Raw genomic sequence first — 14265 nt, forward strand, 5'->3', positions numbered from 1 at the left:
CCAGCGCGACAGAGGCCCAAAGGACTCCTGAGGTCATGAGAACTCGTAGGATCAACATGATGAGAGTTCAAAGGCTCCCGATCACGGCCGCCGAAAGGGTGATCGTCACCAGACCCCGAGGGGTCAACGTGAGGAGAACCAGTAGGTTCAAAGAGATGTCTCCTTACAGCACGAGGAGGAGAACATCAGGGATGAAGATAACTCCTCTGCAGGGTAGATTTGTTCTCCCAAAGGAGAACGTCGCTTAGGACAAGGCTCTCGCTCTGCCCCTGGAGGAGAACCAAAAGCATAAGGGGGAGGAGCGTGGATCAGCAAACTCCTACAAGTTTTCTCTCGTGAATGGGAGGAAGGTTTTCCTGAAGGAGATCGCCTAAAACAAGCTTTCTCCCTGCTCTATGGGGAAAATCGTAGGCGTAATAACCTCTCTCGCAAACGAGGGAGAAGTCCTCCCGAAGGAGGATATTGCCTGAGGCAAGATTTCTCCCCGCTCTATGGGAAAAAGTGTAGGCGTAATAATTTCTCTCTCGCGAATGAGGGAGAAGTCCTACCGAAGAAGGACATTGCCTAAGGCCAGCTTTCTCCCAGTTCTATGGGAAAAAAGCATAGGCGTAATAAAGTTCTCCCGAAGAAGGACATCGCCTAAGACAAGTTTTCTCCCAGTTCTATGGAAAAAGCGTAGGCGTAATAATCTCCCTCTCATGAACGAGAGAGAAGTCCTCCCGAAGGAGGACATCGCCCAAGACAAGCTTTCTCCCAGTTCTATGGGAAAAAAGCATAGGCGTAATAATCTCTCTCTCGAAAAATGAGGGAGAAGTTCTCCCAAAGGAGGACATCACCTAAGACAAGTCTTCTCCCAGTTTTTATGGAAAAAACGTAGGCGTAATAATCTCCTTCTCGTGAACGAGAGAGAAGTCCTCTCGAAGGAGGACATCGCCTGAGCCAAGCTTTCTCCCAGTTCTTATGGGAAAAAAGTGTAGGCGTAATAATCTCTCGCGAACGAGGGAGAAGTTCCCCTCGAAGGAGGAACAAACCTTAGACTTGCTTTTTCCCCAGCTCAAGGAGAGAAAGCACAGTCTTCGGGGACGAGATAGCAGAGGTAAAACTCGTCGAGCTGTTCACAACTCACGAAGGAGGGAAGGTTACAGAATGGCTGAAGTGGGGAAGCTCTCCCTCGGAAGGGCGGTGGTTCTCTCACGCAGCCCAATTCGGAGGAAGGTTATCACTCCCTCGTAAGGGGAGGTTCTCTAACCCATGGAGGCGAACCTCCAGGCAGCAATCTATGTTTCCCAACAACAAGTTGATCAAGTTACAGGTTCACAACCAGTGCTACCTCGTAACATGGGCAGCTCATGAGCTGCTACATGAAGTGCAGGATAACAAACAGAGCGGCCGAAGCCGTCAGCATTGTGTTCTACGTCGCTGCTATCTGGGTGTTTTCTTTTAACCTCTCTAACACGTTTCCCCTTTTCCTTCTGCTCTCAACCGAAGAGAAGAAGGGCCAAACCCCTGCATCTTCTTTCGAGGTTTCCGAGAGACTCGTAATCCTTAACTCATTAGGGAGCAAAGGAACTGGGGAGGTTGTCCTGTCTGAAACACGAGAGTGAGGGATTGACCCAGCGAGTGTATGACCGGAGATTTGCGTGTGTAGCGCTAATTGCGTGCAAACACCTCGCGTGACGGGAGTCTGAAGACTCTGCCATAAGAGTAAAACACTTGATGGTCATGGGCGCAGTGTTGGTTGAGCGTACGCAAACCGCGTGACAAGAGTCCGAAGACTCTCTGTCATAAGAGTAAAACTCTTGGTGACTTGTTTCACGAGAACCAGAAGATTCAGCGTGATCGTGTGTTCCCCTAGAGGTTGTGTTGCGAGAACCCGAAGGGCCAGAGCAACGGGAAACGGAAGTTTCCCTTGTCATCAGAGACATCAAAGTGTCAGCGTGACTAAATGCACGAGAGCCCGAGGTTTCAGCAACTTGAGTTGCGAGAAAACGAAGGGATGGCGCACCGGGAAACCGAAGTTTCCTTGTCACGAGACTCCAAAGGGTCAGAGATCGAGAAGTTGAAGGCGAGAGCAATCTTCTCTGAAGATAAGGAGTGAAAGCGAGGAGAAGCGCTCTTTCTGACTTTTCTAGAGCGAACGGAGACCCTCAAACTATTATGCGAAGAAGAGGGTTCGAGGTCAGGACGTGCTTTGCCCTTGGCGGCGCTCCTGGCTTCTTAGATGATCCCTCGCAAGAGAAAGACGACAGCGAGGCAGAACGATGACGAGAGGGAGCGCTCTTCTTAGGTTTATGCCAAGAGCGTTTATAGTCTCGAGGAGAGACAGAAGGCGAGGAAGAGCGAGAATGATGATGTCTCCTCCTATATCGCCTGTCTTTTCAGCGAGAACATCTAGGTGAAGGCGCACAAGCTCTCCTTTTCCTCTTCTCTCTCTCCCTCCTGACCTACGAAGAGGGCGATAACGAGGAGGAAGCGCTCTTCTTATAGTCTTGCGGCAAGACATCTCGTGAAGAGATAGAAGGCGTGGAAGAGCGAGAACGATGATGTCTCTTCCTATGTCACCTGTGTCTCTGGCGAGAACGTCTGGGCGAAGGAGAGCGAGCTCTCCTTTTCCTCTTCTCTCTCTCCCTCCTAGCCTCCGAAGAGGGCGAGGACGATGAAGAGGAGGAGGAGGAGGAGGAGGAGGAGGTACTGCGATGTCTGCGCTCGCGACGTTGTAATTTGTAGATACGCAACAGAGTGTGAAGAAGGCGCTGCAGGAGCTGAAGTTACTATATCCACCAAAACTTCCGTGGGCGCCGACTGAGTTGATGGGAGGTAGGCGAGGTCCGGAACTCCCGAAGGTTTCAAAACAGAAGGGAACTGAGGCACTACCTTGCCCGCGAGGAACTAGTTTCAAGCATCCTCCGAAGGGGGACCAGGAAGTCCAAGGGCAGGCCATACTGCTCATACATGATCTGGAATGGAAGCAGTAACAGAGTCATTCCCAGTGGCGGAAAGAATTACCCCACTGGGAGAGGCAACGTGATCCGCCTGACCAAGAGGAATGGGGGTTAAATCAATAGTGCCACTCTTCCTCGACTTCCCCCCGGAGGGAGGCAGGCAAGGAAGAGAGGAAGAGTCTGAAGGGAGAGATCGAGAGGCCTAAGAAGAGGTCCGTGACTCCTTACCTTCGACAGCGATCCTTGAGGTAAGGAGTCCTTCTAGGACTTCCTATTCTACCTCTCTCGAACTTCTCCCACTGAGAGGGCAACCACTCCTACTTACTTGGCAGGGGGAGCCTTCAGAACACCAATAACCACTGTACCCAGGGCATAGGGAAAGAGGATCCACCTCCAGCGGCGACAAAGGTACCTGGAACACTTCCTCATAATAGAGGACATCACATCTAACAAAGAAAAAGAAAAAGGATTAATAAAAGAACCAAAAAAGAAAGGCTATTCTGCCAGTCAAATAAAAGCAGGTGTTACTACTGCGACGGCTAGAATTCGATTGAAGGTAAACAGCAGCTACCGACCGGCGGTCCCCCCACCACTAACAGGTGGGTAATTACCTGCCCGGTTGTTAACGACCTTGTTAAGGTTTTTCTGCCGTATTTTCCAGCTCGTGCTAGAATATCTCCTATAGTAAAGAATGAGGGTTTGTATCAAGTATAGGAACAACTACTGAATATGCAAACTTTGTTAAAAAGACAGTAACAAAAGCCATTTGTTATGCATTTTTACCTTTTATACTGACTAAGCACACCACTACTGGTCAACAAGCGGAAGTATGGGGCCTGAGAACTTCTCAACATGAATTTGTTCATGTTTTCCAAGGATAAGTAATCCAAACAAACTACGTTGCTTTCAGCTTCAAAGTTACAACTTCATATGTAAGGATATAATGACATGTCTTTAAAGTAAGAGGTCATCAATAAAATATAATGCAGTTTACTTCCTTATTGTTGCAGTCACTAGCTCATTCCTGAAAACTGTTTCAGCATAATTAGTATTTTTATTCTGAATTATTTCATAACACCAGTATGTGAGTATAAATTCTATCTACTTAAGCCATATTAAAATTGACATTACTATGTTATATATACTGCACTACTCTTTAAAAAGCAATATATATACTTTAAATATGAAATATTTCCTATGAGCCTGCCTGAAGGTTTATATTGCTTTTGTATCTGAAAGCCTGGAATGACAATGTTACTCCATAAATTTTAGAAATTTCTTGCTTTCTTTCCTTCCAATCTAGGCCCCTAATAATGTTTCTAGTAAAGCAATGAGATTTACCAGCATATAACAATAACAATTTACTGTGCATGTCTTAGCACTTCTTCAGTTTCAAAATCGACATGGGACTGACATGATGTGTATATTATTATTATACTTATTTTAATGTGTTTAGGTATCTTCTGATTTGTTAGCAATTGATGCACTGTTGTACAGTACAAAATAATTGTTTTTGGGTGATCATGATCCAAATTCTCTTTGTTCCTTGACAGGGATAATTATTTAATTCAGAGAATCTTATAGGGAGTGCATAACCCTCACTGTTCCTCTCTGGGAAGTATGTTTCATGATAAGATTAAAGCTCAAAGGATAAAAAAAGCCAATTTTTATTTCAGGGAAAAACTCCAGCCTACCAAATTACTTTTGACAGTGATGTGCTTTAATGTCGTTAACTTTTTTTGTAGAAGCTCAGAAGGCCATTAAGTTTTAGATTCAGGGTAATATTTAAGGCCTAGCCTGCCCTGTCTCAAACCCTAGCCTATCTCTTCAAGTGGTAGCTATTGGTTCTAGTGCATCACTCAGTAAAGGTTCTGATGGTACACTGCACTTCCTGTACTCTATTCTTTTTAGTGGGGCAGATTTGCACCGACTCGCAGGGGTGCCCTTTTATCTCGGAAAAGTTTCCTGATCGCTGGTTGGTTGGACAAGATAATTCTAACCAACCAGGTAGCAGGAAACTTTTCCTAGCTAAAAGGGCACCGATGCAAGTCAGTGCAAATGCGCCTCATTAAAAAAAATTGAGAATAGATTTGTGATCCTCTATTAGAGCCACAAAGTCTTTATTTACTTTAGATCCCAGCACCTGCACATTTCTAGCTACTCTTTTAGACACCTAGAATTTGTGATGAAGACCGAGATGGTAGCCTGGATCATTATATCCCTCCTCTTGCTAAATTTAATGTAACCATTTATCTCTAATTTGATAAGATGGTAATCTAGATATCATAATTCCTCTTCTCTTCTTCCTTTTCTTATACGGAGCTCTTCTCTGGATGAACAAATACTAATAAGTGACATTAAGAGGATAGGGAAGTATTTCGATTTTGAGACTGAAGAAGCAATACGACATGTTATTGTCCTTTGGATGCTGTTAAGTCTCATTACTGTGATACAATAGAAAGATAGAAATTGGTACATGTCTTAATTCTAAGGAATAATGTCAACATTCCATGCTTTCAGAGATTTCAACAATATTAACATCAAATGAATATAGAAATGAGAAATTTTATTATTAAAATTTTTCCTAACATTAAATAAATCTTTCTATCACACAAACCCATCAATCATAATCAGTCTTATTTGTAAAACCGAATTCCCCTCCAGTATCTTTGGTTGTCAAAAGAAGCCAAATAGCAAGAAGCATCTATTTACACACACACAGGCCTCCAACCTATCAGCAGGTAGTAACTACAGATAGGTTGGAAGCCCAAAATGAAGAGTCATTTTTAGCTATCCTGTTTCTTCTGTCTTTAGGACATACAAAACACATATAAGGGGGAATGAATTGCCTGTACTATCCTGCAAATAAGGCTACTTCCAACTACAGGTTTGCCTTAAAACTAACACCAAATGAATAACAGTTGATTTATTTTTGTCCAAAATAACATTCCAGACAGTTCAGTCTATTTTCAAAAAAAACAAAAAATGACAGACACTAAGAGTATCGAGTCGTGGGCAGACATACAAAATCTCAAATAGCTGCTGGTCTCATTATTTGTCTCTTAGAATCCATTTATAAATTATCATAAAGTTTTCATGATCCCAGGTAATGTTTTCTGTAGCAAAAAATGACTATGTTCCAATCTATTTGTACTGTATTTCTATAAAAATATTAATGGTATATGAAATTTTAATTATGGGAATAATAGACAAGTGAAGAAAAAACTAAGCATGGGAAACTAGAGATAATGGCTAGAGAAAGCATTTGTTTTGCAGTTCAAAACAAGTTTGATTTACATGCTTATTGATAAAGGTAAATAAAGTACAGTACAGTTCTTTGAAAAAAAATAAACACAAGTTTCAAGAAAGATAATTCAAGCAGGGTTTGAATTTTGGACAAGCTTTATAAAATACAAAAAAAAAAACTGATTGAGTGTGTCTATATAAACAAGTGAGAATAAAGGGAATTCAGAATAAAATGACCGATTCATTCTGTCTGATATAGTACAGTATTGGCAATGCATGAATTAAATGGTTAAGAGGTTAAGAAGAAAAATATTATTTCATCAGTGGATTATGAAATAGCAAATGTATTTAAAACATTAAAAGATAACCGAGTAAGCTTCATAGAGACACTGCTGCCTTAGTTAAAAAGATCTTTATCAATAATAGTAATAAGGTTATCGTAGCAAAAAAAAAATTGTTGTGTTCAGGAACTATCCAATTAGGAAGCCGGGTAAAAAAATAAAGTCTATGTATTTCCATTCTTGCCTCTAAATAGGAAATGTTATTAGTTAGAAGTGGCAACTTGACTACTTCTGAATAAAAAACAACAAAATCTTCTAATATGGCAAATTCGTATATAATTTGTATTTTTCCTAACTATACAAACCTGAGCTATTTAATAGGGGTATTACTTTCGGCGTAGCTGAAATGACGAGCCATTAATTTTCAGAGAGGGTTTATTACCCACACCGCTATTTAGCGGGGGTAGGGGAGGGTAGCTTGCTACCCCCGCCTCATACACACCTGTGCTTAAGCTCACTTTGCTTGGAGGTAGGACTTCAAGGGGGATAGGGCTAGCAGGTAAGTTTGGTTAAATAGCTAAGGTTTGTATAGTTAGGAAAAAAGGGATTTTGATGAAGGAAAAATCTATTTCTGGGCTCCGACCCGTCCCGCCCAGTGAAATGCTCCTTTTACATCATTTCTAAGGTAAAAACTGCTATAAATTTACCAGAGAAAAATTTGTATAGGAATGCTAGGTTGAACCCAGTTCGCTCACCTTAATAAGGTGTCGGTATACTACTAGGGCGTGAATTAATCACAACCAGAGGCCTCGCACCATTTAGATATCTCCTGTCAATATCCCCGAACAGCGAGGTGTCGTTCAACATCCTACTACTACTAGCAATCCCACACCAGTGACGGCACTCCTTTTATAGCAAGCACTATTTAACCCTTATCTCTCGCCCAGAAATAGATTTTTCCTACGTCAAAATCCCTTTTCTGGGCGAGGGACCTGTGTCGCCCAGTGAAATGCTCCTTATAGCACCAATTCTAAGGTATAAATACAGCTAAATATACCAGAGAAAAAGTTGCATGGAATGCCAGGAATAAACCCAACTCTCACTCTAAAAGAGTGTCGGTATAGAAACTGGGGAGTGTTAAAACTACTACCAGAGGTCCCTTACCAATTAGTCCTCTCCTACCTCAATATCCCCCGATACTACGAGGTGACGTTCTACATCCAAATACTGCCCGCTACTACGATTACCCCCCCCACCCCTACCACTACCCACGCTTCTTCCCTCATTCCTTTCTAGCACCAGTGATAGCCAGACGTGTTTGTTTTCATAGCTTTTGTGATTTGTGTTTTCAAGATGTCAGACGTTTTGGAGATCCCTATTTCCAATTAAGTATTGTAATTATCTGTTTTGATAATTTTAGGTAGCAACACACGTTAAATTAATAATGTTGTTAATTTCAGCCTCAGCGGCTTTGTGTGATGCCTTCCCTTACGGGTATATTTGGCAGCCATTTTGGTGTCGCTACCTCCCAATCTCTTTGTTGTTACGACTTTCAATTAGTTCCTCATACTAATTGTAGTCTCATTTATTTTGCTCTAGACATCTTATACAGTGTTTTAGCATGGTTATTGAAGTTTATTAACGACTGAGTTTTATTTAGGCTATTTTGGCGTTCAGTTAGTTAGCCTACCCGACCGAGCAGTGCGTGGCTTCGGACTACGAATTTGCCATTTGTTCCGTAACTGAAATACAAACCACGCTATTTAATAGGGGTGATTCCCCCATTAGGAAGGGTGGACATCCCAGCCAGTTCTGGCTTTTTTGCTTTCCCCGGGGGCTCGTTATTTGACTGTGTAAGCACTCAAGAAATAAGGAGCCCCTGCACCTAGCTAAAACCTTGCTAAGCAAGGTCTGCGGCCTACACATGCTGTGTGTGAAGGTATGAGGAAGTGTGACTCGTCCTAGAAAGTTGTTTTGAAGTTCTTTAGATGGAAACTTGTAGACTAGGACATTCCCAATACCACCTCGTCAGGGTAAGGGGACGTAACATCATTAATATTAATACTGGGAACACAAGGGAGCATGGTTTACCTGCAGTGGTTTGAGGCCAGTTATGCAGAGAACCCAGGATGCTGCTTTCCCCAAGGGAGGGGATGATGAAGAAAAGAATAAGGGCCAGTCAAACCTTTTCATTCATGCAGACTAAAACCGGGTAACAATGCCCTCAACCTTCTGCTACTTGTCCAATAAGAAGCTTGAGGTTTTAAACCAGCTGTTGTGCAGCCACCACAGGAACGATAAAGAAAGCATCGAGTCTCCTGTGGGTCACGTCTTGCAGGTAGTGGGATGTGAACGTGGTCTGACGTTTCCACACCCCAGCTTGAAGGACCTGCGTCACTGAAAAATTTCTTTTGAAGGCCAGGGACGTAGCTATGCCCCTGACATCATGTGCTCTGGGGCGACGTGACGGAGGAGGGTCTGGACTCAGTGCAAGGTCAATGACCCTGCGAATCCATGCAGAGATGTTATTCTTGGTGACCCTCCTCTTACACCTTCCTGTGCTGACGAATAATACTGGCACACGAGAACGGGCTGCAGCTCTTCTCTTAAGGTACAGCCTCAAGCTCCTTACTGGGGATAGTAAGATATGGTCTGGGTCATATCTTACAGTACGGAGACTAGAAATCCGGAAGGAGTCTAATCGAGGATCCGCTACTCCCGGTTCTGAGTCTTAGCAATAAACTCAGGGACGAAGCTGAACGTTACATGCCCCCATCCCTTTGAATGGGCTATATCATACGAGAGACCATGAAGTTCTCTGACTCGCTTGGCCGAGGCCAAATCTATCAGGAACACCATCTTCCAGGTTAGGTGGCGATCTGATGTCTGGCGTAATGGTTCATAGGGAGGTATCTTAAGAGACCTGAGAACTCGAACCACATTCCACGGTGGAGGTCTCACTTCCGACTGAGGGCAGGTAAGTTCATAACTCTGTATGTGTAGAGAAAGTTCTAGCGATGAAGAAATGTCCATTCCTTTCAGCCTGAAGGCGAGGCTTAAGGCTGAACGATAGCCTTTCACTGCCGAGACTGATAGGCGCATTTCTTCACGCAAATACACTAAGAACTCCACTATTGCTGGAATAGTGGCATCGAGTGGAGAGACATCCCTTCCATGACACCAACCACAGAAGACTTTCCACTTTGCCTGGTAGACTGCTGCTGATGACTTTCGCATGTGTCTATTCATCCTGATTGCAACTTGTTGCAAAAATCCTCTCTCAGAGAGGAGATGCTAGATAGTCTCCAGGCGTGAAGTCGTAGTGAAGCTACGGCTTTGTGGAAGATGTTGACGTGTGGTTGTTTGAGTAGATTGTGTCGTGGAGGGAGTTCTCTTGGTGGCTCCATTGGGGGTTGCGGAAGGTCCGGGAACCATTCTGCATGATGCCATAGCGGAGCTATGAGGGTCATTGAAAGATTGACCGATGTTCTGGTCTTGTTGAGTACCCTCCTCATCAGACAGAACGGGGGAAAGGCATAAACGTTGATGTTGTCCCACCGTTGTTGGAAAGTATCTTGCCAGAGAGCCTTGGGGTCTGGAACTGGGGAACAGTACAGCGGGACCCTGAAGATCAGGGCCGTTGCGAAGAGCTTCACAGTCGGATAACCCCACAAAGTCAGGACTTTGTTGGCTACTAGATGATCCAAAGACCACTCAGTACTCACTATCCGAGATGCTCTGATCAGGTTGTCGGCGAGCACATTCCTCTTGCCCGGAATGAAGCATGCCGATAGTGGTATCGAGTGGATTTTGGCCTATCTCAGTATCTCTACTGTTAGATGGGATAGTTGCTGCGAAAAAATACCTCATTGTTTGTTGATGTAGGCCACTACTATGGTGTTGTCGCTCATCACCACCACAGAGTGACTTGCTAGGTACTGTTGGAACTGTTGAAGGGCTAGAAAGATGGCCTTCATCTCTAGGAGATTTATGTGGAGGTACTTTTCTGACTCTGACCAGAGGCCTGAGATCGTGTGGTGCAGCAAGTGCGCCCCCACCCTTTTTTTGAAGCGTCTGAAAACAGCATCAAATCTGGGGGAAGGACGAGAAGATCCACTCCCTTTCGTAGGTTCTCGTCTACCACCCACCACTGGAGGTCTGTCAGTTCCGCAGGTCCCATGAGAATATGGATGTTCGGGGAGTCGTAAGCTTGATTCCACCTGACTTGAGTCGCCACAGGAAGGATATCATCCTGAGGCGACCATTGGGAACCAGACGGGCCAGCGATGAAAGGTGACCGAGGAGACGTAACCACGATTGGGCTGGAAGTTCTTCTCGTCTGAGAAAAAGTCTTGTGACCTTCCTCAGCCTTGCTATCCTGTCGTCTGATGGGAAGGCTTTGTGGAGAGTGGTGTCTATAATCATGCCTAAGTATACCAGTCTTTGAGTGGGAAGCAGGGAAGACTTCTCGAGATTTACCATGATCCCCAGATCTTGGCAAAGTCTCAGAAGTTTGTCTCGGTGTGGAAGAAGGGTTGAAACCATGTCTGCTAGGATTAACCAGTCGTCCTGATAGCGGAGGAGACGGATGCCAATCCTGTGTACCCAAGATGATACTAGAGTGAACACTCTGGTGAAGACTTGTGGTGCTGTGGAAAGACCAAAGCACAGCACCTTGAACTGGTATTTTCTGTTGTTCAGGCTGAATCTTACGTACTTCCTTGAAGACGGATGGACTGGGGTCTAGAAGTACGTGTTCTTTAGGTCCAGTGTGCACATGAAATCTTGCGGTCTTACTGCTAGTCTGACCGTGTCTGCCGTCTCCATGCTGAATGGAGTTTGTTTGACAAACTTGTTCAGAACCATCATACTCCTTCAAGGAATCGATTTTCTATATTATTCTTACCCGTTCGAGCTGGTTAGTTATGTTCACGATGTTAAGTAGGGAGTACCTGGCTGTTACTGTTTGTGCATTAAATTACCTGTAATCACCACTATATGCCATTTCCTTTAAGCACCATGTAGAGAGAATATGCCCATGAGCTGCAGGCTTTCTACCAGCCTCTTGCCTGTTCCATATCCTGAAATAATTATACTACTTTGCATTGGCTAGTTTGTTCGGAGCCAGTCAACTGAAACAAGTATGCATTGGGGAACCCTCTGTGATGATATGACGTTTCATGTGGTGTTTCGTAGGGAGTGCGAGGTCACGCTGAAGGTTGGCCTTGAATACTTCGAGAAATTCCTGAAGGAGGCGAGAGATTTCTGGTCCCAGTGTAGAGCTTGTTGCTGCCCTTGGAGTGATGAGGGCTATCTCCCTGAATAAGTTGCTGTCTGGATAAGTCTACTAGCATGGCACGTGGCTTCAGAAAGTCCGCTCGGAGTAGTATGGTGACGTCTGCAATGTTAATATCCATTTGTAAGGTTTGCCTTCGAACGCTACATTCATATTTTTGGTTCCAACCCGGCAGCTGAAGGTAAAGTGGCTTCTCAATGTGTTGGCAAGGAGGTGGGGCTTCCCCGAAACTTGACAGTAAATACCGACATTTTTTTACAAATTTTAAACAAGTTCCAACCCAACTGAAGTCATACTCCTATTAAAGGAAGAAAATTTGCATTTGTGAAGGAACAATAAGATTTTAAATAATTCCTTATTAGGAGAGGAACTTAAGGCCCTTTCTGAGGTTAAGAATAAGGTTATGTAATCTTCGCAAAACTGAGGGTACTGGGGGCTGGATTTAATCTTTCGTTTGGGGTGGTTGGGACGAATGATTTTCATGCATCTGTATTGCCTGGTTAACTAAGGATTATGACCTCCTGAGGTATCCAGACAACTGTTTCACCCCTGGCTAAAAAACAAAAACCTTTGCTAAGTGAAGAAATGCTGGATGACCTCCAAGCGTGAAGTCATTGGTATGCGACTGATTTATGGAAGATTCTGACACCTGCAATGAAGACTTCTTTGAAGGGCTGGATACAAAGATTCTTGTCAACAGGTGGGATTTACGTCAAGTCGCTAGAGATGTAAGACCCGAAGATGAAAACGCTTGGCATATAATCACGCGTCCTCCCGCATAATGGGGTTGTCTTACAACCTGAGGGGCAAGCCCCTAAGAGCTAGAACACTCGCAAGGGACATAAGAATGACAACGTTTCCTGTGCTGGGGAAGCAGAAGAACAAGGAGGAAACCCGTTTTTCTTGTTAACATTGCGAGAACAACTAATGTCAGCTCCTCTACCTAGCGCTTCGATACAAGAAAGTGATTCAAACTGTCCTCCGACAGCTAGCTTTCAATACCCAACTACAGCCACAGGATGCACAAGGCATCAGCTTTCTGTAAGAGAGACTCGCCCTGAGGAGAAGGAGCTGTCGTAAAAGCCCTTGCCCCTATGCTTGTCTAAGAGTTACTTTGGCGTCACTCTTACTCAACTGGTCTCCTGAAGACGCCACTAGAGAAGAGTCAGAATGAAGAATCCAGGGAGATAAGTAGTAGTCTTAGGCTTCTTTGACTTCGAGGAAGACCCCAAGATCCCTTTTAGGTTGCTGCTTCTTACTCCTGCTGAACTTCACCCACTAGGAGGGCAATCACTTAAGTATATGTGTGGTAGCCTTCTAACGGCCATCCGGTGAACCACTGGCTGGTACATTTACACCTAGAATAAAATTTTGGTAAGTATATGATACTTTAAGTATTAGCGAAACTGAAATTTGCTGAGATACGGAGGAGTGCTGGCTAGTTTGGTATTTTTTCTCTATATTTTTAATAGGGGCTGGGGCATAATAACTTACGTATCGGTCTATTAAAACGTGGTCTATCTCTCACTGTAAGTCCATTATTCACATCTGGGAGACTGATGTCGAGTTACTGCGCATGCGTTGCTTGCATTCGCTTTGAATAGCTTGTCTGTTTTTTGTATGACGTAATTATTACCCGACTCTTTTAACCAATTAGGATTTTCCAAATATATATGCCCCACTTCCCAGATGTTGATTTACAACAACCATTTCTTTCACCCTTCCCTTTAGTTTGAGTTAAACCACCATCACATAAAGACATCTCCAAGAGGGAACTTGAGGGGAGTACAATCTATTTCAAAATTTACAGTGATTTCATCTATGTCGGCAATTAATTTGGATGGAAACACTCTCCTTTCCGTGTATATCTATTGTTACTCATGTGAAAGTAAAAAATAACCCTGAAATAATAAACCACGAGGATTGTGAGCACAGCTCAACATTACCACTTGCCAGTACATTCGGAGCTTGCAGTTTTTATTTTTTTACGAGCAAGGCGAGCGCACGGCAAAGAAAAAACCATTCTAAGGACATGAAGTGAATCATAGATAATTATGATACTTCAATTTTCAGCCACTAACATGAACCATATATTTCTTCAGCTGGTTATCTTATGTTTTATTTTGCATTTCTGACCATTATTTTCGCTGCAAATCACTCATTTACGGGCATTTCCCCACCCAAGAAAACAATGGTTTCCCACTGGTGTCCCCCATAATTGTCTTTAAATAAGGGGGTCCAAACACTCTTGGACGAGTGGTTTGCTCCAATAATCATGGTAAGAAATGCATAAAACACAAGATTACGAGTAGGAAAAAATATATAGTTCATGAATTTGGTTAGAAATTACAGTATCATATATTTACCAAAATTTTAAAGGCCATTTTTCAGCTTTCGGTGTACAGTATTTCTTCTCTTATAATGAAGGACGATGGTTTACATTACTGTGAAGGGACAATTACCAAAAAATATTTGATTCATGTATTTGGTTTGAAAATCC

General features: G+C 43.5%; 1 protein-coding gene across 2 annotated transcripts in view; it reads right to left on the reverse strand.

Moving 5' to 3' along the window:
• The window catches only part of LOC137655667 (glyoxylate reductase/hydroxypyruvate reductase), a 65406-nt gene that overhangs the window by 50570 nt on the left and 571 nt on the right, over positions 1 to 14265 (reverse strand). The window contains exon 1 of one of the 2 annotated variants that reach the window (XM_068389610.1): positions 3726 to 3973. The exons of the other annotated variant lie outside the window; for it this stretch is intronic. Within the exon in view, the coding sequence (XP_068245711.1) occupies positions 3726 to 3808 (83 nt within the window). The 5' untranslated portion in view covers positions 3809 to 3973. Of the gene's footprint in view, positions 1 to 3725; positions 3974 to 14265 lie in introns of those variants that run through there. 2 annotated transcript variants of the gene reach the window in all.

Source organism: Palaemon carinicauda, chromosome 16, assembly GCF_036898095.1.
Source record: "Palaemon carinicauda isolate YSFRI2023 chromosome 16, ASM3689809v2, whole genome shotgun sequence".
Classification (NCBI taxonomy): domain Eukaryota; kingdom Metazoa; phylum Arthropoda; class Malacostraca; order Decapoda; family Palaemonidae; genus Palaemon; species Palaemon carinicauda.